Below are 25,372 nucleotides of genomic sequence, written 5' to 3'. Positions count from 1 at the left end.
CCTTCTAGCACACTGCCTGAGCTACTCCAGCTGGTTGCACTAATAAAATTTTTATTAAAAACAGTGTTTTCAAATGGAAAAATGAGTCTGGGAATCTGGAAAAACAAAACTGTAGCCACTGATAAAACTAATTAGCTAACTGTCATTAGCATTTAAAATGTATAATTAAGAGTGAAAGCCATTCATTTTAGACCTAAACCATCTGTTATCCTCCATTTCAATTTTGTAAAATATCTAGTTTTTGCTTGACTAAATAGCACTTGTTTTTTTTTCCCATAGCCCCTTCCTCCCACCTAAAGCTCTATACCTGGTTCCCAGGTTCACCTCAACTCTTGCACTCCCCTGCTCCTCTCCCCTCAGCCCTGCCCCTTGATATCCAGGCTTGTGAGCATTAGCATACAGGATGCACTTTAGAGAAAACAACCCTTCCACTGAGGACCACTGAGGGAAAACCAGATGGAGTGTGTGTCCCAGGTCTGTCTTCCTTCCCACCCCCCCCCCGAAAGATTAAAAAGTTTGCCTCTGTGTGTGTGTGTGTGTGTGTGTGTGTGTGTGAGATATGGTACAGGACACGTGTGGAAACCAGAGGATAACTTGTGGGAGTTGGTCTTTTCTCACGGGGTCCAGGGCTAGGGAACAAAATGAGGTTACCAGGTTTGGTGCCTTTACCTGCTGACTGCTTTACTGGCCACAACAGGTACCTGTAACTAACTTGCTCTTTTCCTATTCCCTTGTCTAGTCATTAATGTCCTTCATCCTGGAAAGGCAACAATACCTAAGATAGAAATGTAGGAGAAGCAGCCAGAATGTACAAAAACACACCAGATGCCTTTTTTTTTTTTTTTTGTATCTGGATTCAGAACTCATTTGGGGGATGACATGACAATTGGCTTTGGTGTGATTCATGATTCCTTGGATTGTGCAAGGAAAAATGAGCCCAAATGCAGCCTTGCAAGACATGGCCTGTACAAGAAGAAAAAGATGCCAAGGAGACAGCAAAATGAGGTAGAGACTACAGTGAAGGGGGTGGGGGGGCACCGCCAAGGCCAGCAGTGAGGTTGGCAAAGGCAAGGTAGGGAAGTCTGCAGTGATGGATCAGCCAGGGTGCTGCAAACTTTTACACAGAGGACCGAAAACTGAATGGAAAAAAAAAAAAAAAAAAAACAACTTGAAAACAAACCCACAAATGCACTATGCTTTCATGAAGCCACTGTCTTATGTGGGGTCTGTCATTCACATAAACGTCATTGCAAGGCACACAATATATGTAGATTCTTTAGCAGAAGAAAATATGCAGATTGCCTCCATCCTAAACTAACCACGCTCACAGGCCAGCCAGTGTTAGACAACCCCTTGACAGACTTTCTTAGCCCCCCACGTTCATAGCTTTCTGTCTTTGTCAATTCCTTCTCAATCTAGTACAGTCTCCCTCCATTATACCTGACCTCTCTGATTCACACTTGGGGCTCCCTGGGCCTGTGCAGCCCAAGGACATAGAGAAGAGACTCCTCCATGCCCACACAAGGAAGTGCTCCACCTCAGCACTCAGAGATCATGGCCTCCTTAGCTCTCCTAGCTGGCTCCCGTGGAGCACCCTCCTTGTCTCTCCGGTCTACACTAGCTGATAAGCCCCTGGGTTGATCTCTACACCTCAAGATGTACTTTAAAACCCACCCTCACTAGGAAAGATCAGCAGGAAGGCAGGCTGTCTTCCTTTTGGATGGAATCCTATGGGTGCCCATAAAGATGGCTGCACTCTATCTTGGCACAAAGACAGAGAGTTCAAAACTGTCCTCAGCAAGTCATAAGACCTAAAGGTCAAAGGTGTGGCTACAGTAGGATGTTTGACTATCTTATGCTAAATAACAACCTGAATCTGAAGTGTGGCACTTCTGACCCTCAAGGCTAGGGAACAAGAAGTTGGAGCTAAGGTGTGGTTACTGAACCCTTAGAATAAGTGAGGAAGAAAAGTCTGTTTGTCCCATATGCATGATACCATGTTCCCCTTTTTGAATAAGGTATATAAGAGTGGTGAAAAATAAACGTGACATTTCAGTATTGACTGATCCGCCCTCCTGACCTTTATTCTGTCTCTTTATCTTTTCTTTATCATCTATAGCTAGCCTTTCCCTCATCCACACTCTCCCACTCAGGTATGAACTTGGGGCCACTCGGCTGGTTCCGATTGCAACCCCACAAAGACAGCTCCCGACAGAATCCTATTTTAAAAACTACACCCAAAAAGCTCCAAAGCTAGAGATGACCAATTCCTACTTGACAATCTTTGCTGGAGAGAGTCAGACTTCACCAGTCTTTCATGACAGTGTCCTGTGTCTTCCACCAGTTCTAGCGACTCAAACTGCTACTACCAGACTATGCCGTGGACCTCAGGCCCTGGCGCCTGCCTGCCTACCTTCACAGTTCCTTTGCTCTGAGTACTGCACCGTGTGTCTGAAAGGTGCTGGGAGCACATCTGCTCAGTGAAGAGAGATTTTAGACTTAAAGCAGACATGCTGTGAAGTACCCTGGCCTGATGACCCAGCACCATGGACTGTGTGGCTGACCCTAGTTGGTTACTTACTGATCTCTCCCTCTCTCTTCTGCTGTTTTGAGACAGGGTTTCTCTGTGTAGCCCTGGCTGTCCCGGAATTCACTTGTACACCAGACTGGCCTCGAACTCGCAGAGATCTCCCTGCCTCTGCCTCTAGAGTGCTGGGATTAAAAGTATGTATGCCTCTGGTCTCTTATCTCATAAACAAAACAAAACCAACTACTGGTTGTAGTTGTTGTGAGGATTACGACACAAATAATAAATAAAATTATAATAATAACGCATTGAAATCAACCATGGGCAAAAGAATCACTTGTTAATTTTTTGTTTTTTTTTTTTTAATTTTTGGTTGTGAGCCATTTCTCCAGCCCATTGCTAATTTTTTTTTAAATACTGATTTGAAGGCAGATAACTCACATATGACTAGCATTTCTTGGTCACATACTGAAATTATTAATTAGGGGTCCAGAACAGATGACCTTTAAGTCTTACTGATTCTGTACAAAACCCTGACTCCTGAGGTGTGCTCTGCCAGGCTTAGTGGATTCTGCCCACAGATATGAGAGTGCTATGGGCTTTCAGATTTAAATAAGGATTTCCACTCTAATATACAGCATGTACAACAAGCAGGATAGGGAGGGTTGAGCACAGGGTAGGCTCTCTCACCATGCAGGCAGCCTGGACGGCTTCTGACACATTGGCAGCATTAGGCTCACACCAAAACACGTGGCACTCAAAGCGCTGGTTCCCAGTGTCCATGATGAAGGCAAATGTATGGACATCCTTTCCGACACCCATGAAGGACAGAAACCGCACTCGACACTCCACCAAGACTTCCTCTTCGTTCTGCAAGAGACATCATTCAGCACCCATGCTTTCTGGGAAACCAGACAGCCATCAGCAAAAGCTTCACACCTAAAATACCTCAGAGAATCCAGCTTGCAGAGCCCAATAGGACTCACATTTAATTAGAAAGTGAAAACTTGGCTAAGTGGCCAGGGAGGCCATCACTGCCGTGGGTGACTGCTGGCATCGATCTCACTGTGAATGACACTGCTGTTGTGGAATGGGATGTGTATCCATTCTCTATCCAGCATAGCCCACATCTGCTATTCACTGTTCGAAGAACGATGTCATATATACTTCTATATACTGCCCAATGTAGGACACTCAGTGGCTCAAAACCTCTTTGTCTACGTGGACCTTGAGGGTCCAGGAGAAAGAGATCCACAAGTCTCTCTCCATCGGTTTTTACTTAAGCACCAAATCACGTCCAACACAGTGGAAGACAAAACACTGCTTAATCAATGCATTTGCCAATTCACCCCCCTCCTACTTCACACACGAACAAGGTAGCATAAAGATGTGTGTGGGATTCGTTTCATAGCTGACATCCATGGCAGCAACCACGGGCAATTTGTGAATTAGTAAACACAGCTAGAATGCCACCTTTCAAATCATAACATTCTGGCTTGTTAAATATTCATTCAGGAGTGAGATACATCTCATAGGCAGACTACCCTGGACAGAGAGGTCAGGAGGTTTGGGGAAGAAATGCAGGACCCAGTTTGGGAGAGAAGATGCAGACAAAGGAAGGGGTGGTTCATGGAGGGAGCTGCACCAGCCATAACACTGCAGTGGGAGAGGGCAGGGCAACATGCTTTAGGAGTGACATGAAATCCAGCACAAGCACAGAGGCCAGGCAAGATTCTGCCCACCGATGGGGGTGAAGTGGGTGGCAGAAGCTGGAACGTGCTTCTGACCCGAGGTCTTTCCAGCACAGGTGCTTCATTCACCTTTGTAAAGTGAGCTGAACTCAGACTGCCTGACTTTAAGGCCCTGTCCTGTGTTTCCAATTTGATCTTAGACAGGTGACTTTGTTCAATGGGATAGTCTTGGTTGAGGCTAACGCCGAACTGTCAGGATGATCAGTGATTTATTCTCCTGAAGTTATATATCATTGGGCATCCCTAACACAAGCAGGGTTTGTACCAACCCCAGACAGCATGGTCTACTCCACACCAGAGCCCTAAAACAAAACCAACATTCACAGTAAGCTACAGCTCGTGCCACGTGTCACCCTGAACAATTTTAATCTCTAGAGCAAGTGAGGAAGTCTGAATCGGGTCATGAGGATAGAAGTTTCCAGGTCCCGAGGAAGGCACAATTAGACCAGACAAAGCCCCAAATCTTCTATAAACATAGGCCATTTTAATCACAAGTCAGTATAACCTCCAAGAAATCAAGCCTTGACTCTGTTTCCAGGTCTTATGAAAGACCATTGTATTCAAAACCTCCCTGATAGTCCAGGCAAGCCAGCGTCCCCCTCCAACTCCTCACCTTTTCACTGATGACTGTCACAGTGGCATCTGCCACGTTCATGTTCACAGAAGGCCAATCCTCCTGGCTGGATGAGGTTATAAGATTTTCTATGGCACTGTTCAGGGTGTCCATACCTATAGATAGAAAGGGAAATGGAAAATTCACTCTCTAATCACTCAGGCCCAATCACCCAGTAACAGTCACACCCAGGATGACCTTTGCAGTTCCTGGAGTCCCGGGCCACCTTATCGATCGCTTTATCCTCAAGTTTGCTCAGAAGAAAAGAGTCATGAGCACCTGTAGGGATTCAGTGTACATACATGTGTGTTCGTGCACGCATGCCTGCATGCACACATGTATATGATGAGTGTGTGTGTGTGTGTGTGTGTGTGTGTGTGTGTATGTGTGTGTGCGTGCGTGCGTCCTGTCTATGAGACTATGACACTCCTACCTCAACCCTGTCTTTGAGAGCCTGGGGAAGGAGACCCAACAGAAGCCCGCATCTACCAGAGCACCAGACCCTCCTTACCACACTTAATATTTAGTCAGGACAGAGTTGATGGCCCCTTTACAGAAACATGACATGCTGTCCAGTGAGTTCCTCTGTTATTTGTAGAGCAAGCATGTTTAAAACAAACTAAATCTGTGTGTGAGCACATGACACAGCATGCGTGTGTATGTCAGTTGTCCTATGCCCCCTGAGGCTATCTTGCCTGCTCAGATGTAACAACTTTATTGTCATATAACTTACGTGGAATTTACTCTTTTTACAGCACACTACTCAGTGGTTTTCAATGTGTTCACAGCGTGGCCATCAAATTAATTTTAGGATATTTTCAGCACCTACGTAACTCTTAGAGGGCTACTCTATGCTCCCTATAGCCTAGCCTCAAACCAACTCTTCTTTGCTGTCTAGTTCTGGGGACCCGTATGTTATCAGCATTCATGTTAAGAATCCCACACAGGCCTGGTGATGGTGGCATAAGCCCAGTGCTTGTGAGGCATGGGTAGGCGGGGTGAAACAAAAAATGCTTTGAGGAACTGTGGAGCTACCACCCAGGGAGCACTTCACTTTATCCCCAGCAGAGCACTGATTTCTCCACAGCCTCTTCCAGCCAGGGAGAAGCTCCAGGTCCCAGCCTCTCTGTGAGCTTGGGCAAGCGGAACACATCAGGTCCTGGCCCTGGGGTAGGACCTGAACACTGGAAATACCACTTCTGGTCCACAGTGTAAAGACTCTGGCTTGCCAGGCGGTGATGGTGCAAACAAATAAACAAGCAAAGATTAATCTTTCCTTCCTGTCTCCAGTGGGTAAGAATGGAGGCAGGGGCCTGGCCCAAGAGCTGGAAGCCAGATCACTCTACGGTCCTGGGCTGCTCAATTCCGGAATGCTGGAACAACAGGAAACACACACTCATCCCTTTGGAGTCTCTGCACTCTGGGATCGCACATCAAGTCAAGGTTAGCTGGCTCTCACTACCCACACGATCAAGATGACCATGTGTCCAGGCTGGTGTCACCACAGAGGTATGAGTCGAGGGAAGAGGAGGAGTGATCCAGTGGCACTCGCCCTCCTGGGAGAACCAAGGGCTCTTGCAAGCTTTGGAAGCCTTGTAAAATTGTACCTACCAACAGGTCTGTCCACAGGTAACATGCCCAGGTATTGCACATGGAACCTCTGCACCAGCTCCGTCTTTGGTGTTGGAAAATCTACTACAGGGAACAAAAGCAATGTGTTTCTCAGTAGTTCCAGGAGGCAGGGAAAGCCAGCTGTCTGTCTGTCATCTGCATGCCCAGATGGCCACCCATACCAATTTGTCCTGTTCCCGGCATCTCAAGCATGTCTCCACTCCAGATGTAGGGACTTTGCCAGTCTAAACCCTATTGATCTTTCAAGGTATTTGAAATGCTTTGGAAGGCCCAAACCAGGTATGATAAGTCATTTGTGTGCTAAGAAACAGCTTTTTATCCTCTATTTGTTAGGTGTATGGCTGGTACCCAATGAAAGTTTAGTCACAAAGGGTAATATAATCAAAAGTACTGGAAAAATAATGCAGTGCCCCCTCCCCACCAACAATCTACATATTTTTAAACTAGAAAGTCCTTACTCAAGGGCTACACATGGGATTAAAAAACAAAACAGTTTGCCAAGAATGTTCTCTCATTTGTTCAACAGAAACGAAAATCAACTGCCCTTTGTGTTCCATTCGACTGACAAAAGCAACTCTGTCCCCTGCAGGGCCTGGGGAACATGCTCACCTTCTCCTCCACCACCTAGGCAGGGTCTCACAACGTAGCACCCAGGCTGGCACATGGCCCTACTGATTCTACATCCTGAATTCTAGAGATTGGATTCTAGGTTGGGGGCCATCATGCTCATTTTTAAGGCACATTTTTATTTCATATTTATGAAATGTGTTGCTAGCTTGCATATATGTGTAGCAAATGCATGCAGAGACAGCGGAAGCCAGAAGAGAGCAACGGATGCTCTAGAAATGGAGTTATTCATGGTGGTGCGCAGCCCTATGGGTGCTGGGAATCGAACCTGGGTATTCTCTAAGAGTAGCCAGTGCCATCTCTCCAGACCTTTTAAAGGAGACTTGAAACACCAGGGAACCTCTGCAACCCTTCAGTCTTGCCAGGCTGGCTGGAACTTTGGAGAAGAAGCCGCCGTACACGTACCTTGCAAAGGGACGTCGAGACTCACATTGGTCCTCTCCTGTAATGAGCTGCAGGCCAGGGCTTTGGCATTCTTCCGTTCAGCCATAATCTAGACAGCAAATGAAAGTGCAGCTTGGGTTCACGGCTACAGACCCCACGTCACCAGCCAGCCCTGCCAGTAAAGTATCTGAGTTGATCCCACTGGGATCATCTTCCTTCTCTCCCTGCCAGGATCCCTGCACTAAATAAATAGTATGTGAGATTTCACTTTTCTTTGCTGGGGACGACAGGTGAACATTTCCTCAAAGTAACAGTTCTCTTAAGTGCTTGGGAGTTACTTCTTCCATCTACTGGTTCTCACCTCTGCAGAGAACAACCTAGCATGCATCCCCTGTACTTTCTGGCACCTGACCTCAGGGAACACGGAGTAACAGACTTCTCTGCAGCTGCTTGATACTCTTTCCAGGGTTCTGGAGACAGAGGGCATGGTTCAGATCCCACCGCTGCCCTTACTAGCTGTGACTTTAGGTAGGTAAGCTGCCATTCTGTGTCTCGTTGCCTTCACTGCATTCAGATGAGAGTTATGCATGTCATGGCTCGGCTGTGTGGAATAAATCAGTATTAAACAAGTCCAGAGGGCTCAGGAATGTCAGCTGCTGTCATCATTATTCTCCAAGTCTTCTAGGCAGGTAGTCTCTCTTTGTGAGGGACACTAATGGTCATTGTGTGCAGGCATCACACTGTTTTCTTGTTCCCTACCAGTGAGTTACACAGTGGTGTGGGACTGAAAGGAGCCTGGTCCCAGTGGCCCTAGAAGTAACGCACACCTTCACTTCAAGCCCAAGATGTTCACTGCAAGGTGATGAACGTCATTTCTCTGGGTGGATGGGCCCTGAACCTCCAAGGTCCACTACACATTAATGACGTGGGCTGAACATCACCCTGCCTGTTTCTTCCTCAGGTTGGTTTTGCAGGCAGCTCTCTTGCCCTCCCGTTTGCTTTTGCTTGCTCAGGTAGTGGAAGGAAACAGGAAGGTATTTCCTCCTGTGCCCTGACCCATCTTACCTTGGAACAGATTTCGTGGAGACTTGTGGCGATGGCTTTTGCTGGTGTGTCACATCGAAACACATGACATTTCAGAATCCTCGTGTCTTTGTCTCTTGCTACATACGCAAAATCCCTGTGCAAAGTAAATTTACCAGGCTGTCAGGAAAAGGAGACTTTTTTTTTTTACTAACATGCTCTCTCGTTATGAATATTAACTGAGCTCACAGGCAGCATGTCAGTGGTGAACTGTGGATGCAGATTAAAACCAAATACCAAAACATCGACAGCTACAGACAGCAGAAGCAGAGTTCAGTGGCTGTTAGGGACCTGTCACTGTATGACATGGTAGTGTCTTCTAAGCCTAGTTCTTGGACTTTGGGATGGGGATCAACCCAGAGTGAACACTGAATTCTGCGGAAAGTGTCTGTATAGAGCAATAACAAATAAGATGATGAAACAATGAACACAAAATTGGGAGGGATATGAATTGCAGGACAATATAATGGCAAACGCACAACAGAAAATAAAACAATGGGCTGTGATGTGTGGATGTGTGCACAGTGTATGGGCCAGCCCCGCAGCTGCCTGGGAAAGTTGATGGGCAATCAGAAAATACTAGAACACACATATCCTGTGGACTGGACTATTATCAAAGTCATGTGTTATTATCAAGTCTCTGGGAGACTTGAGCAAGTGGCCTATGCTAGATTGCTCTGTCTGTTTACTGATAACCATTAAGAGCATTACTTGGCTTCAAAACAACTATACCATACAATTAAGTTTCTTGCTACTATTAACGGAGACAGTAGTTCTCCAAAGACGAAATGAGAGGTCTCATTGTATAGGCCAGTCTGGCCTGAAACTAATCTTCTTGCCTAACTTTTCAAGTGCTGAAATCACAGTATGAGCTACCCCTCATAGCAGTTGCATTTATTTTTACATTACTTGTCTTCCTATCTAATTTCCTTTTTAGTTTTAAAGATATATTCTATTTTTCGATTATATGTTTGTGTATGGGTATGTACATGTGTGTGCAGGTGCCCCCTGAACCAGAGGCATCCAATCTCCCTGCAGCTGGAGATTTAGCTGGAGTTGTGAGGTGGGTGCTGGGAACCAAACTCGGGTCCTCTCAAAGAGCAGTCTGCACTCTTGACATTCATGGGATTTTTGAGATATGGTCTAACAACGTGGACCAGGCTGGCCACAAAATTATAGCAATTCTCTTGCTTCTACCTCCCTATGTGCTGGAATTACAGCTGTGAGCTACCATGCAGGTTAAATTACTTCTCTTACTATGGGAGCTGGCAGCATTTTCATAGATGACCACATGAAGGTTTAGGATGAGGGAAAGTTGATAAATTTGAAGGCTTGGCAAGAGAAGCCTATCTCCCTGCCTATGTGCCCTGGAGTTGGTCCAAAAACGTGGACTTCAGGCTAGCAAATCCCTGCCTGCAACCTCACAGTTTCTATCCTCAGCCTGCCCTCAGGATCTGTCCTAACTTGCTCCTTCACTGGCTATCTCTCGGTTGGCATCCTGCATACTGAAATCAAATGTTTCCTAGCCTGCCAGCCACAGCCCTGTACCCGATCCCAATGCTTTGGCCTATCATACCACCTGGACATCTGAACCCCTTGTAGCCCGACCAGTGCCCAGCATTTAGCAAGTTCTTATCCCTGCCTTTGTTTACACTGTCTCTACTCTATTGCAACTGCTGGGCTCCGCAGTGCCCTCAGATTCCCTGTATACACTAGGCTCACCAGTAGGCATCCTGCAAACCCACAAAGCTCCATGAAGATGATTTACATCTTATTCCCAAAGCCTATTCTGGGCCAGGCCACAACAAGGTTTGGCAATATCTATGGATCAAAGCACAAGCTTGCTCCACATGTCCCCAGTGCTTATAGGGGGTGGTTGCATTGACCCAGAGGTGTGAATGGATACCATGGCACTGGGTGAAAAGATAGGTTTGGGGGTGGGGCAGACTGTGAGAGGTGAGCATAGTCTTTCCCAAAGCCTTCCCATCCTGGGCTCAAGTGCCATTAAGGAAACACACAACCTAAAAAAAGCTATCCTTCACTTCTGGAGACCCCTCAGGGAAGCCTTGTTCTTGGCTCCCTCCCCAGACTCCTCTCATTTCTCAGATGGTTCAGACAGTAAGGTACACCATATCTTACAACCCTTCTTCTTCCAACTTCCAGGTCTGGCTGCCATGTTTCTGAGGCCAAATCTCCCCAGATTCCCCTGGGTCACTCATATAAAGTACAAACACCCTTGTCTGGATTTTAAGAGCTGTAAAATGTCTGTAACATCTTCCAAGCATCATTCCTTATATCAAGGTCTTCCCCTTTGCTCATGACCCTCATGAAGAGGGTCTTCATGATTGCATGTTATGGTATCTTCCCTCATTTGGTGACTATTTGCCCGTCCTTCCCAAACTGTCTAGAGCTCACTGATGTGCTTAGCACAGTCTACTGGAGGTCTGCCTGGCCCCCTGACCTACAAGGCCTTGCTTGATTAAATGCTGTCACTATGCAAAGTCTGCTTACTATATCCTCTTTTGTAGAAGTGTACAGTTCACTTCTGTGTCTGTCCTCTCTGATGGACAAAAAGGAACAGCTAGAAAGGCACTGGATGAGGGCAAACCAGCTTCAAGTTCATTCCTGGTTCTGCTTAGCTAACCATCCCTAACCCTCAAATCCTCAAGCTAAATCTTACTGGGTGGATTGTACACCATGAAACATTTTAATGAAATTATCAAAACGGTCTTTGTTAAAATTGCCTTAGGCTTATGTGAACAAGAAATAATTGTCACATTGAATTGTGGGTCCCATCTCATCATGTAGAAGCAAACATTCCAAATCCTCCTGGCCCTAATCATCTTGGAGAAGAATATTGGACCCATATGACCCCAGGCCTGGATATTAACCTCAACTTTATGTGTGGGGAGAGATATTTACTTCTATGTTGCTTTACTTCTGATGGAAGCTTCCAGGATCCAGCATCCTCACCCCACCTGATTAACAGGCAGCATGTATTTCCAATGTTACTAGCAGAGAGGATGGGACACACCTGGACCACTAACCACTGGATCAGCCCTCTGAAGCACTGGCTTTGTGCTATCTGTTTTCATGTGTAACCTCACAGGCATAATTCTTAAAAAACGTTATTATTAATCTTCATTTTCTTTCTGCTCAGGGGAAGATGATGAATGCCTTGGGGCAACTGTCTGGAACCTACATCTTTCCAAAGGAGAAATTGTGCAGCCTTGGGCTTTTGGGGGGAGGACTGTTCAAAATTTGAGCAGCCTGTCTCTATTTCTTCTTAGGTAGATAACATATATGCAGACATCTGAGAAGTGAGAATAGTGTGTGAGGCCATTCGCTGACCCTTGGGGGCTTCATAGGCTTCCCTGGTGCCACCTTCCATGAATAAAGAGGGCTGCATGTCTCTAACGTTATTTCATTACATAGTTCAGATCACCCTAAAATAGCTGTTAGTCCCCAACATGGAGGTCTGCAGGGGTGACAAGTCTTGTCCCTCAGACCTGAAGCATGGACAAGCATCTCATAAATTAGCATCCACCTTCTGCAAAATGTTGCTGCAGCAGACATAGCACTGGCTTCCTTTGGTCCCCAAAGATGTTCCTGTTCTAATTCATGGACTCCGTGAAAGTGTCTTTGCAGACATACCAACTTAGGAATTGGAGACGGGCTGTTTCTCTGGATGGCCAGACTCAGGGAAATCCTGAGGGAAATGAGGCAACTCCTGACTTAGAAATGAAAGGACAGGAGCAGGGCCATGATGGAAGGACATGGGTAAGGGCATGCTCTTCTAAAAATTTCTACAAGAAACACAGCCCTGCTATCTCTGAAAACTCCCAGTAGACCTCTGACCTCTAGTACCCTAGGAGGTTGCTTTAAGCCACTTAACCTCATGGTAATGTGTTATAGCAGCAGCAGGAAACTACAGCCGCCCCACAACTTTCCCCAAATTGCAGGACAGCATTTAGAATTTATATGCTTGAAATAGGCAATTCACTTCCAGTTTCCTTCGGTGTCACTGCCATGGTGCAGCAATGATGCAAACAGACAGACAAGGTTCCAGTTAGGAAGCCCACTGGCAAAATTCACACACTGGTCAGAGCTATAGAGCCGTTCCTTACAGCCTCTCCGGGGTAAGCAAGGAGCAGGCAGCTCAACTGACCACAAAGACAAGAGGTAAGTGAGTGCCCAGGTGCCTGGAGGAGCCTCTGGTTGTCCTCTGCATACAGCGGCAGCTGTGGTGGCTATAATGAATGCTGTCCCAAGACTCTATCATCTGTCTGAATAGCACTGCCCCTGCTGTGTATCCAGCCTTTATTCTGAGCCATTCAAGCATTGCATTCTTACATGTGTCCCGACATATGTGGCATGTGCTGCAAGAAATTTGTTCTGATGGTGGACACTGCGTTTGAGGTGTTCAAAGGGCAACATTGGGGAGGCCCAGCAACATAGACACTTGGTCCTTGAGGTCTGGAGAGGGAGGTGAAGTCAGCAGAGCTGACAAGTGTGGAGAACGCAGGACGCTTAAAAGGAAGCTGGGGAAGGAGTGAGAGGCAGAAGAAGGCCCAAGGTGAGGCTGGGAGAAGTTCCCAGACCTGAGGGGCAGTCGGAGACCGACTAGATTGTTTGGTAGAAGGGGAAGCTGACTGGGACCTCGTCCTCCTGGACCCTGATCTAGAAGGGAATATGGGATCCTGGTTAAAGCAAAATTGATATCTTACTTAAAAAAACAAAACAACAACAACAACAACAAAAAACACTTCTCTCCACTTTCCCCATGGAGGGATACTCCCTTAGCCTAGAGGCAGGAGGGAGGGCCTAGTCCCTACTCCAAATGACTTCACAGATTTTGTTGATCCCTCCTGGAAGGCATCACCCTCCCTGTGGAGTGTGTGGGGTGAACATGGGAGGGATGGAGGGAGAGAAGAAGGGAGGGAGGGAGAGGGAACTGGGATTGATATGTAAAATAAGAAAAATAAATAATAATTTAAAAACAGAAAAAAAAAACAACAAAACTTCTCTCTTTGGAACTTAAAAATTACATATGAAAGCAGACAAGAAATGAATGCCTATGTTCAACTCAACTTCCACAATGGTCAAAATGGCTTGGTATAAAATTTTACTGGCCTGACAGTACCATGATGCTATAGTGTATTATAGTTATCCTTTGGGATTCTTTCATGTTTTCTAGTGATTTTCCTGCATTCTGAGGGAATAAGGAAGCCAGTGTGTGTGTGTGTGTGTGTGTGTGTGTGTGTGTGTGTGTGTGTGTGTGTGTGTGTGTCTCCCTCCACAGTCAGGGACCCCTGGAAGTTGGGCAAATGGACACCCCAGTGCTAGGTCCATGACCTTAGGAGGAGACTAGCACGGGCCATGGGCCTATCAGATGTCATATCCCAGCTGGACTGCAGCAGCTTGGACACGATGTGGTATATGCAGCTCGTCAGTCCCTATGGTTCAGACATTGCAGGCTAGGTGGCTGGCTGGTATACAGTAGGGATATTTCAAGAGCCACCCAGACTCCACTAATGTATTCACTTCCAGAGCTGTGTCAGACCTCTAGAAATAGGCTCCTCTGCTGCCCCCTGGTGGCTGGATATTTCATACAGCCAGGCATCTTCCAGGGACAGCATCTCATCTATAAAACCACACCACTAGTCTAAATGGTCACCAAGCCCCAGTCACAACATGGCTTCTGTTTTATCACACCTTCTTCTAGATATTCAACTGTCCAAGACATTCTGTCTGATGATGGGAACCCTTTGCTCCAGCTCATACCCTATCTAAGGCTAGACCAGGGGCCATCTATCAAAGCAGGTGTGGGGCAGATCATCTTGCCCGGAGTCCCACTCCACTTGTTTCTTGCCATCATGAAATTGTGGAGTTCTGTTGTATAAAGCAGGGAGTGGGAAGCTTGCAGCTGTAACCTCATGTCTCCTTCTTAAACCCTGACAGATACTAGTGACAGGACTCTAGCAGTTTGATTACTGGGCCTGTGTACTTCCAGCTTTTTCCTTCTTATCCTTTCGCTGTTCTCTCCATTAATTATTCCCCCAGAGGACCAGCCTCAAGTTCTGCCAGAGAGAGAAAAATGCCAGCACTAGGACATCTTTGACAGCCTCAAATTTCTTAATGGCAAAGGGAAGAGCCAAAGATTGCTTTTATTATTCTCTGCTCTATGGCATCCAAGGACGTTACAGGAGCTTGCTCCATCTTCATAGGATGAACGAATAAATAATTCTTTATTCAAATGGCCTCTATTAAAAATAGCTTCTCAGTTCACTCTTTCAATCTCTCTGGCAACTCTCTTAGCATATAAGGAATTTATTTAACCACTTCTTTTTTTCTGCCAAAGGAACTGAAGAGGCATCTAAAGACCTCTTAGCTGCTACATACATTAACTGTCCCTGCTATTGTAACCCTACAAGTGGTACCCAGACAGAAAACCATGTTTCCTTATGGAATCATCCTATCCTACTGGGAGGCTTCCAGTGACTGGATGGAAACACACACACACACACACACACACACACACACACACACACACACACAGTTCTCTTAATGAGAAACTAGAATCCCCTTCCCTCGTTTTTTGGTGGTTGAATTAATTTTACCTTCTGGGGAGACCCAGAACATGATGACCTTGACTGCTGCCCACATGACGGCCGTTGTGCTCTCTCTCCTCTTTTCCATTCAACTCGTTTCCCATCCACCGTCTCACCCAATCTCCTCTACTGGAATTTCTTACCAAGGCTCTACAGACTAGGGGATACCTTTCATGTAATTCACATTTTTTAAGGTCAACTTGATGTTTTTTATGCAGAGGATTTGTGAAGGCTGGTCCGTGATAGACATTTGTTCAGTGGCAGTCACCATTATTAATGAGGGGAAAGTAAAGAAAAGCCCACTTTGGGATGCAGGCTCCTTTCCATGAAGGATGTTTTACTCAATGCCTGTATGGCCTGAATGATGGGAAAACTTCCCATACTGTGTGCAGTTAACCTTCCTCTCAGCCTGCCTTTTAATAGAGGCCATATACAAGCCAGCAGAGTGGTTCCTGAGAGGCCAAGGCAAGGCCCCAAGTCAGGATGAGACAGCTGCAAAGGAACCTGGGCCTAGACACTTCTAGCACCTTCCGACAGAGGCTTTCTCTCTCCTTTGTTTCACACACAGAGCTGAGCATAGGATTTTAGAATTTGGAAAGTCAGCCCACACCAGAACAGAGTGCTGACCGGGATCCTGGGACTATCAAAATACAACTACTAACCCCTCTAGGACCTGGAAGAAAAAGGAATCCTATGTCCAAGAGGATATCCTGTTATTTTGATATATACTTTGGAAGGTTTTGGGGTTTTTTTTTTTTTTGTTGTTGTTGTTGTTTGTTTTTGTTTTTTGAGACAGGATTTCTCTGTATTGCTTTGGAGCTTGTCCTGGAACTCTCTCTGTAGACCAGGCTGGTCTCAAACTCACAGACATCCTTCTGCCTCTGCCTCCCAAATGCTGGGGTTAAAGGCATCAGCCACCAATGCCCAGCTGTACTTTGGAAGTTTTGTCTTGAGGATGGGAGGAACAGGGAAGAGGGACAAAGGGACATGAGGAATTTCATTGCCCTAGATGGCTGATCTAGAATGTCTTTTTGCATGTCTGTTTTGAGTGGTGTTTTTTGGCTTCATTTTATCTAACATCAGCTATACCACAGGTGGGTATCAGGGATCTCACCAAGCTTGGGTTTCATCTTGGTAAACTTTGCTCTTCTTCATCTAGGAAGACACTAAACTTACACTCTGAAAAGAGGCAGCCAAGCAGCTTGCTACCTGGGGTGAACATGTTCTGCATGGCCAGGACTCTCCAGGCACCTTCTTGAGATGTGGATTGTGTAAACAGCACATCTGAATTCTGCCATCTGCCATGAGCAAGGAGGCTTGAACAGAAGGCTCACATTCTTTAGCACATGGTCTTGCTGTTAATATTCACAACAGCTGTCACAGCTGTCTCCGAGTAAGGAGACCTGAGCACAAAGGGAAGGGAATCGCTGGCAATTGTCTGGAAACCCTCCCTCCCACCATGATTCCAATAGGACTTGTGGTGCACAGGGGTAAGAGACTTACATCTCACTCTTAGGCCCAGGATGCGTCCCCCTAGAGTGAGAAATTCTCTTCATCATATCCTCTGCTAGTAGTTCCATCCCTTAAGTATGACCTGATAGGTCCATGTTGTCTCACTTGCTGAACCACTGAGCTTGTGGGTAAGACAGGAAGATGGTTACTAGCCATGATACCAGAAGTGTAGCCATGTTTGAGCCTCAAGCAAAGAAGAACTCATCCTCTGGTCTCTTCACTATGGCCAGAACTTCTCAAAATGCCCATCTTCTACCAAAATGGTGTGTGTGTGTGTGTGTGTGTGTGTGTGTGTGTGTGTGTGTGTGTAAGATAGCATTGGAGAATGATGGTGCTTCAAGCTTCCATACTGTCAATTGAGAGGCTGACATTCGGAGCGTTTTCCACAGATGATGTATAGATGCCTTGAATTTCATGGTTATATCCTCTCCTTCATGTGGACAATAACTGATACTGAAATGGACTGTACTTCTGGCTAGCTACCCAGGAAACTTAAGAGAACACAACCAAGGACCAAATTGTCAGTCTTCAAGAAACAGGTATAATGTGACTTGGGATGCAAACATATCTGTCGCATTTACTTCTCAGCACGCTGAGTCATTTGTTCAGCCATTAGTGAGAGAGACCGGGTGGGGTGGCTATTATTCTTAGTCACTTAGCCCATCACCTTCCCCAGACAGGACCAAACACAGAAGGAGGTTAAGGGTCCTGGATGCAACTCCAGGCTCAGGTGCAAATGATGGTGAGAAAGGTTAAACAAAACAAAGGTCTGCTTCTGGAGGCAGGGAACGCTGTGAGGATGGTGTTGCTATGGAAGAAGCCGTGAGTTTTGCCAGACACATGAGATGCCAGGGAAGGGGAGAAGTGAAAAATCACTGGTTACCTCTCTCTGAGTCCAGGAAGGCATGAGGGGAGAGCAGAAACAGCAGGTTAGCATCCGTACCATATCCAGTCTACAACAGCAGCTCTCAGCACCGACGTCCCGCCATATTTCCCAACTTCCCAGCCAGTAATAGCCTTTCTGTGCTTATTTTAGCTGAACACTACCACCCGGAAGAGTGTATTTCAAGCCACATTACGATGAAGCCAAGAGTTGCCAGCTGAATTTGCAGAGGCAACAGAGCAGCCGGGGGAGGTAACCAAGCTTAAAATACCACAGCCAAATCCAGGAGACTGATCACAGTGGAAACACTGGCAGGGAACTTATCTTCATTCTCCAGCCCCCAGCTTCTCACAATTTAAAAAGAAAAACAATAAAACATACAGAGACAATGAGGCAGATGCAGTCTTACCTGCTTCCCAGCACTAGGACATCCTGTCAAAGCTATGGCCTGACACCCAGGGGTTTTAATGAGGGGCATGCTTGGACAGAAATGGGGAGGAACACAGAGCAGACGGTAGAGGGTTGAGATGGGAAAGGAAAGAGACAGGAGAGGAAAACTTCGAGGGTCTTGGCACAGAGCGGCACCAAGAAGGGGTACGGGTACAGAGAAGTGACAGAAGGGTGTGGGGACAGAGAAGAGCCAGGGAGGAGAGAAGGGGGATGCAGAAAGGAGCTGGGAGCATATGGGGGTGGGGTGGGGTGGGCTGGGGACAACAAAAATTTTGAGTTCCATTCTCAGAGCTACCCTGGGTTGTTAGATGACCCTAGAGATGTCACCGAATCCTCTATCCATTTCTGTTCTGTCAGAGGCAGTGCACAAGGGCCCAGAGGCAGTCCTCTATGTGACACATAGGTGTTCTATAGAGCAACAGGTTGAGGAGGCAGAGCACCAGATAGGTAAGCCAATGAGGAGAAGAGATGCAGGATCCACAGGGACCTGCTCTCTCTCGCTCACCAGCCCTGCAGCTGTTGTCACCCAGGCCAGCAGGGCCCCGCAGGATGATAGTTAACATGCAATCAAGTACACCAGACAAGGGACCGGAAAGGGGGCCATTGCACCCCACTCAGAATAATACCTGTGTCACACTACTGCATGGGGGGGGGGGCTGAGATGCCTGCCAACTGACCCAAGTGGAAGTTACAAGGTCTCAAATGAAAAGTCACAAAGAAGGTTCAAGTGCATCTCAAGATAAGCACTGTAAAAGGCTAAAATAACACAGCACCCAAACTCTCACCTTGGCGGAATAATTACAGAGAAGTTTATTCAACATATGTGTCTGAATATTATACAACAGGCATGAATTAATTTTGTGGTACAACACACATATCTACTTCCATATTCAGGGAGAGTCACTGTGATCAACACCGGCCAAGTGCCAGCACAGGCGACACCTCTGACGTTTATGACTACAGTGACACACCCTATCACTACCCTTCATTGAACAGTCCATGTGGTCTGTGTAGATGCTACCAGCAACCTGACAAGGTCATTATCACAGTGTTCTTGGTCATATGAAAAAAACAAGTTCAAAGGTCTGAGGAACTTGACTAGGTCATACAACAAATCCACGGTGACTACATGGTTTGTGGTTGCAAGTCTCTCCTGGTCTGTCTCTCAGACGATAAACCCACCAGGTTTAAACAGGTGTGCTTAAAGCAGAGCCAAAGGGATCTGGATCTGGGTTCTTGGAGGATCAGGAAGCCCAAGTTTCCTGGAGAGGCTCTTCAGGCTAATGAGGTAGACAGAGTTGGGGTCTTCCAGAATGGTACTTAGCTTCTCATTGTCAATATACCAGGCTCTCACATATACCAGACACACTATGTTAGATAGCACGCTCCTGACCTAGGTCACTCATCACTGAAAAGGGGACTCTAGTTCAGGGCATTTGCGAGAAATGAGATCAAATGAGATGGCATTTAACCTGACCTGCATCTTGGGAGCTATTAGCACAAAGTCATATAACGGTTTCTATCTCAATTAGGCTGGGGTAGGCAGCCTTGAGGAGCTTGTTTGGAGGGTCTAGCAAGAGAATGCAGTCATGTGTGTATTCCTGACTGAAGAAAGGTCCTTCTCTACTGTGAAAGTCATCTTCAAAGGAGCATATAGCTTTGGAAGGGGACAGTGAGGGACGAGGAGGAGGACTATCTAGTTAATCTAGTTAGCCAGAGCCAGCTGAATCAACACTGGGAACAGGTGAGATGACAGATGTCACAGCCATATTGCCCTCATATCTACAGGTGGCATCTGAGGAGGACCTTCCTCTATGGGAAGGCATTCACCTAGAGAGGAGGTATTTCTTAGACTTCCTGAGTGTTCTTGGGATAACACAATTGTTTTTGGTTAAGGTTCCTCTGCACTCTCCTAGCCTTGCTATCAAAGTCAATCTTTTTAAAACTTTAAAGATTTTTCTTTTCATTTTAATTTTTATGTGCGTTGCTGCTTTGCCTGCATGTATATCTTTATGAGGGTATAGGAGCCCCTGGAACTGGAGTTATAGACAGTTATGAGCTGCCATAGGGCTGCTGGGAATTAAACCTGAGTCCTTTGGAAGAGCAACTAGTGCTCTTAACCACTAAGTTATTGCTCCAGACTCTCTCTTCCAGAGGTCCTGAGTTGAATTCCCAGCAACCACATGGTGACTCACAACCATCTGTAATGAGATCTGATGCCCTCTTCTGGCCTATATGTAGCACACTCTTATATAAAATATAAGTAAAAAAAAAAAAATTTTTTTTTTTTTAAACCAGTATTTAGCAGCAACTTTCTTCTGTAAGCCAATGGCCCTCTGGAATCTCAGATTTCCTACCTCAGAGGAAAAATGCTCCTAGAAAGTCCTTACAGTCAGTTTCTTTTTTTAATAACAAAAGATATGCTTTTTGAGAATGTGCAAGCGTTGTTTCTTTGATTCAATCTTTATTTCAACACACATTTCTCTTTCACAAATGCCTATGTCTAGTGTATGACAACAACTTATCTCAATGCCCATAAATCTAAAGACTGAAAATAGGATGTTTCTTTTGTGCATAGCCTTGGCTATTAAAATCAGACTCATTGCAAGGGACTCATTTGAACAAACAACACTGACATGCACCCACCGTGTTTCCCCCTACAGGAAGAACTGGGAAACATCTGAATAGAGTTAATTCTTTGGGGGCTAAGAGATACTGCTTGCTTTAAGTATTGAAGTAAAAACCAGCCATAAACAGAGATTTCGGGGGAGCCCTGAAACGTCATTCAAAAACCCTAGAGTCATAGACAACGGCAGCTGCACCACCAGTCAGTACATCGTAAGTTTGCTGGATGAGAAACAACAACAACAAAAAACCCATTAGCCCAGAGCTGGGCTTTCACACAAGATGAGCCATTCTGAGAGTGGAGGAGGCTAAATTTAGTCAGGGACAAGTCTATTCCCTTCTTAGCACATACGATGCCAGTGGGAACAATCAAGCGTGAAGATTAGTTCCACTGAAGTCTCACCAGGGCTGTCCCATCAGCATGCTCTTGCGACAGCTCCTTGGAAAAATGAATGCAAGGAAAACTGGCAATGTTTTCCTAAACATAAACCTGAAATGGCAGGACTGCTTGACATGTGCAACTGGCATTCCCAATAAATCCTGAAAAGCAGCAACAGAGATGGCAACACCAGAACAACATAGTATAGTATGGTTCTTTGAAAGAGGACATCATTATTTGTGCCCTGGCCAAGTCGCTTCCTACTCATGCAAGCACACAACTGTCCCCTTCTCACAGGCTGAGCTCACAAGGCAAGGCCTCTACTATGCCTGCTTGCCCACTACTGTGGAACCTACTCTTTGATGCTTCTCTTCATCGCTGTGGGTCTCTGGAACCCTGGGCCCGGAGTCAGCATTATACACACAGCAGTGAACTACAATGAAAAGTCTTATGCCCGCTCTTGTAGCTGACAGTCCATTTCCCTGCTTAGCTACCCATCTCCACCTCCTTAGGAAATGGCTCTTATTAGCTGTCTGCCCTTGGTTGGGGCCCTTGGCTCCTTTGATCTTCAACTTTATCTGAAACATGGGCAAACCAGTAGCACACACAGGTTAACAGCTGGGAGACTTGTGTCTGAGTCCATCCACAGAGTGCTCCTGAGCTGTGATGGGTGGCAGTGTGAATCTGATGTGATTGTGTGGGGGCAAGAAAGGCAGGTCTGCCAGAGTACTAACTTGTTTTGAGTGGTGACCTCCTTTGTGACATGAAACAATAGTCCACAGGAGGGCCTGCACTCACAATTTTATGTTCGATTCTGGAGGGGACAGAGCTGGAATGGTCTAGCAGACCCCAGTGGAATTTCCACCTCGCTGGTGAAAGCCCTCAGAACTGAAATGAATAACAAGTTTATGCAAATTTCCCATCTGGTTTCTGGAGAGAGTCTGCTCAGGGACAATCTTTCTTTCCTCCAGCCGAGGATAGAAACACCTGCCTTGAACCGGGGACACTGTCCTTTGCACAGCAGGCTCCTTCCTACCTGGTCCTGCTACCAGCACTAGGCCCCATGGCAGCCATTAACTGGAGCTGGAGAGATCAAATGTGACTGAGTATTTAACGTGGAACAAGGATATTGAAATTCAAGGCACATTCTTTTAAACAAAGGATGTCTCGTGACACTGGAGAGACCAGAGTTAACTGGCAGCTCACTGATGAGGGAGGGAATATATTTAAAAGCAACCAAAAAAAAAAAAAAAAAAAATGGTGTTGGCTTAACCAACCCCCCCCCCTCCCAGGGCCAAAGTCTATCTTGTGGAGAGAGTTGATGAGTTCCGGCTTCCCTTTGTGCAGTGTTACAGATGAAAAACCCGCCTCTCTGACCAAGATGAAATTTAACATTTAGCTTTCAAAAGAGCGGTAACTCAGGCCAAGCCACAGTTTCAAGGGAAAAGTTTGAGCTCGTTAAAGAATACAATTATATAAATCATACATGAATGGTGAAGGCGTGGCTTTCTTTCTGAAACAGATGGTAAAACAGAGGCACGTGCCAACCTGAAGGCTCCTGTCTGATGGGGCAGAGGAATGCCTGAATGCTGAAGAACGACACAGAGCAGGGAAGATGGCCATTCCACAGTGTGCAGGACACCCGGTAAAAAAAGAAAAGAAGCGATAGGCTGGGGATGTTGTGAAAGGATGGAAAGCCTAACTCTCCAATGACCCCAGGAAGCTAAAAGTTTAGAAATACTATCTAAAAAGCCCTAAAAACCTCAAATTCCAGACCCCGTCCTCTGCCAGTAAATAGGCGAAAGGTCACACTCCTTGATGCTTATCTGACTTCATAAACTGCTTATGAAACCCCCGCCCCGGTGACCTATCCTAATACTACTTGTCACCCGGCCCAGGAGCCTGCACAAATGCAGACCTCCAGGGCTATAGAAAACTGATTGGTCGGTCTATAAAGCGTGGGCTTGGATGATTTAAAATGACTGGTCTAAAAACTATAAAATGGTTTAAATTGATTGGCCTGCACCACTCGGGCTCTTGATGCTATGAGATGATTGGTTTGTGATGCACGGGCTTTGTTGTAAACTCTATAAAAGCTGTCTCAATTCTGCACTGGGGGTCCTCGGTCCTCTACCCCTGAGTGGCGTATGACTGTGGACCCCAGTGCACTTGGAATAAAAAGTCCTCATGCAGTTTGCATCAAGACCGCTTCTGGTGAGTGATTTGGGGTGTTGCCTTTCCTGAGTCAGAGCATGAAGGTCCACACTGAGGTTTCAGTTGCTCAGTGGTGCTATGCTTAAATGGAAAACAAAATACAAAACCATACGGCAAAGCCACACTGTGCCTGTGGGTGAATTCCCTTCGAATGTATACCTGGCCACCTTGAGGGTCTCTTTGGGGTAAACCATACTTTCAATCACTTTCTGGGTTTTTAAGGTAACTTGGGGTGATTACTATATAGCCCCACGCTCACTTCTTTGGGTGGATGGGAGGAGTACTGGGGTAAACAACACAACAAACCGGTTTTGTCAACTCCCATGTCCATGCAAGTATTCCTGATAATCTTTAAATTCAATAGTGCCTAAAGAAATATCGACAACACTAGAATGAGTAGTCAAAAACTCCTGGGGCACATTTCATAAAAGAGAATCCAAGGTCCAGAGAATTCAGCTACCTTGCTTCAATCCCACAGCTGGCAGCGGTCATCTCTGACAGAGCAGACTCTGGGCTGGGCTTGACTGAGCTCTTCCCCTGTTCTGTGTGTCCTGTGGGAACCTGGCCCCTCAGGACCCCCAGCAAGGCTCATTAGTTGTCTTTGCTAAGGATCTCTTCCTATATGTGGCCTTAGTTCTTGCATTCATTCTCTCTCCCTCCTTCCTCTTCCCCCTCCCCCTTTTTCCTTCTCTTGTTTCTCTATGTCTCTGTCCCAACCAGACTATGGCTCTTCATGTTGGTGCCAAATAACAGTAATTACCCGCTGTGTTTGGTTTACATTTTCTTCCTCTTCTCCTATTACTCTCCAGCCTATAACCACCCTCAAATTCCCCGCCTTCCCAACCTTGCAACCCTGGCTCCCAAACACATCAGTCTCTTCCTGCTTTGGGACTTTTGTCTACTGTCCACCACCACTCCATGTTCTGGGCAGGGTTCCTGTTGATCACACTGCCTCCAACAGGCATCACTGTCCCCAGTCACAGCTAACTTGAGCCATACGGACAGCCCAGATTACTTGTGTATAATCCAAAAAGAAAGATCCATGGGTGTGCGGGGCAGGGGACTGGGTGGGGGCAGAAGGAGAGTACCTCAGTTACCCACCATTGGTTGGCATAGAGTCAGCAAACAAACCCTTTGGAATGAGTGAAGAGCTTGAACAGAGAGGGTTTCCCCCTCAGCCCTCACCCTGCTGCTGAGAACATAAGGGGTCTCTGCTTACCCAGCTGGCTGGGTTTCTTATCCTCTTATTGTTATTCATTACAGATGGTCCTTTAAAAATGACTTCACTTCCTATTGCATTTTCATGTCATCTGAAGTCATGTTAATAAGACATTCCCTTCACTGCAATGGACAGGAGAAGAGTTCTTGGACATTCATTAATCTCTGTGACTGAGGGCAAAGCACATCTGTGCTCTGAATAGCTCCAGCAACAGCGACAAGGATGTTTCTAGGACCCCTAATCAGATTCCTTCTTTGGGACATTTGTTTAAACGACAAACAATTCCTCTGCTCCTACAAATCAATCCAGACATTTCTTCCATATATAGATTTCTATCAAGATTTATTGGCTCCTCAGATAATTGTCTTTATGTTTGTACTCTGAGAAATAAACTTTAGCTTGTTACTTGATAACACTGCGGGAGATCCTGACAGCATCATCCCTAGAGAGGCGTGGTCTCCTGGCCAGAGTCATCTCAGACAGTGTGACAAGTTTATGTTGTTCAGATAGAGGGAGACTATTATTTTTAAGCTGTGTTGTGTGTGCATGCATGCACTTCACTGTTTATGTTATGTGTATGTACACACACACAAATACATTCTATTGTGTGTGTGTGTCTGTATTTAAGGTTTGGCTTAGAGTCTCACGCATGTGAGGAAAGGGCCTTCCTCTAAAGCTACCACTTTAACCCCGCTTTTATTTGAGTCAGATGCTCGATAAATTGCTCAAGCTAACCTTGAACTTTGGATCCTCCTTTCTCAGCCTCCCAAACAGCTGGGATTATAGGCCTGTGTCACTAGACCTGACTTAAAAAACAAACAAAAAACAAAAAACCCCAAACAAACAACACCAGTCATCAGTC

At 46.0% G+C, this 25,372-nt stretch overlaps 1 protein-coding gene across 7 annotated transcripts in view; it reads right to left on the bottom strand.

The window, feature by feature from the left end:
• Apbb2 (amyloid beta precursor protein binding family B member 2) overlaps positions 1-25,372 on the bottom strand; it is a 305,019-nt gene that overhangs the window by 4,345 nt on the left and 275,302 nt on the right. For 5 of the 7 annotated variants that reach the window (XM_051198467.1, XM_051198471.1, XM_051198469.1 and 2 more), the window contains 5 exons: positions 8,600-8,714; positions 7,556-7,643; positions 6,503-6,586; positions 4,892-5,007; positions 3,218-3,397 (listed from right to left, as the gene is read on the bottom strand). In XM_051198467.1, coding sequence (XP_051054424.1) covers positions 3,218-3,397; positions 4,892-5,007; positions 6,503-6,586; positions 7,556-7,643; positions 8,600-8,714 — 583 coding nt within the window. The remainder of the gene's footprint in view (positions 1-3,217; positions 3,398-4,891; positions 5,008-6,502; positions 6,587-7,555; positions 7,644-8,599; positions 8,715-25,372) is intronic. The other 2 variants (XM_051198470.1, XM_051198473.1) reach the window with 1 other exon arrangement.

This window comes from Phodopus roborovskii, unplaced genomic scaffold (assembly GCF_943737965.1).
Source record: "Phodopus roborovskii unplaced genomic scaffold, PHOROB, whole genome shotgun sequence".
Classification (NCBI taxonomy): domain Eukaryota; kingdom Metazoa; phylum Chordata; class Mammalia; order Rodentia; family Cricetidae; genus Phodopus; species Phodopus roborovskii.
Note: the sequence above shows the minus strand (reverse complement) of the source record. Positions and strands in the feature narration are given on the sequence as shown.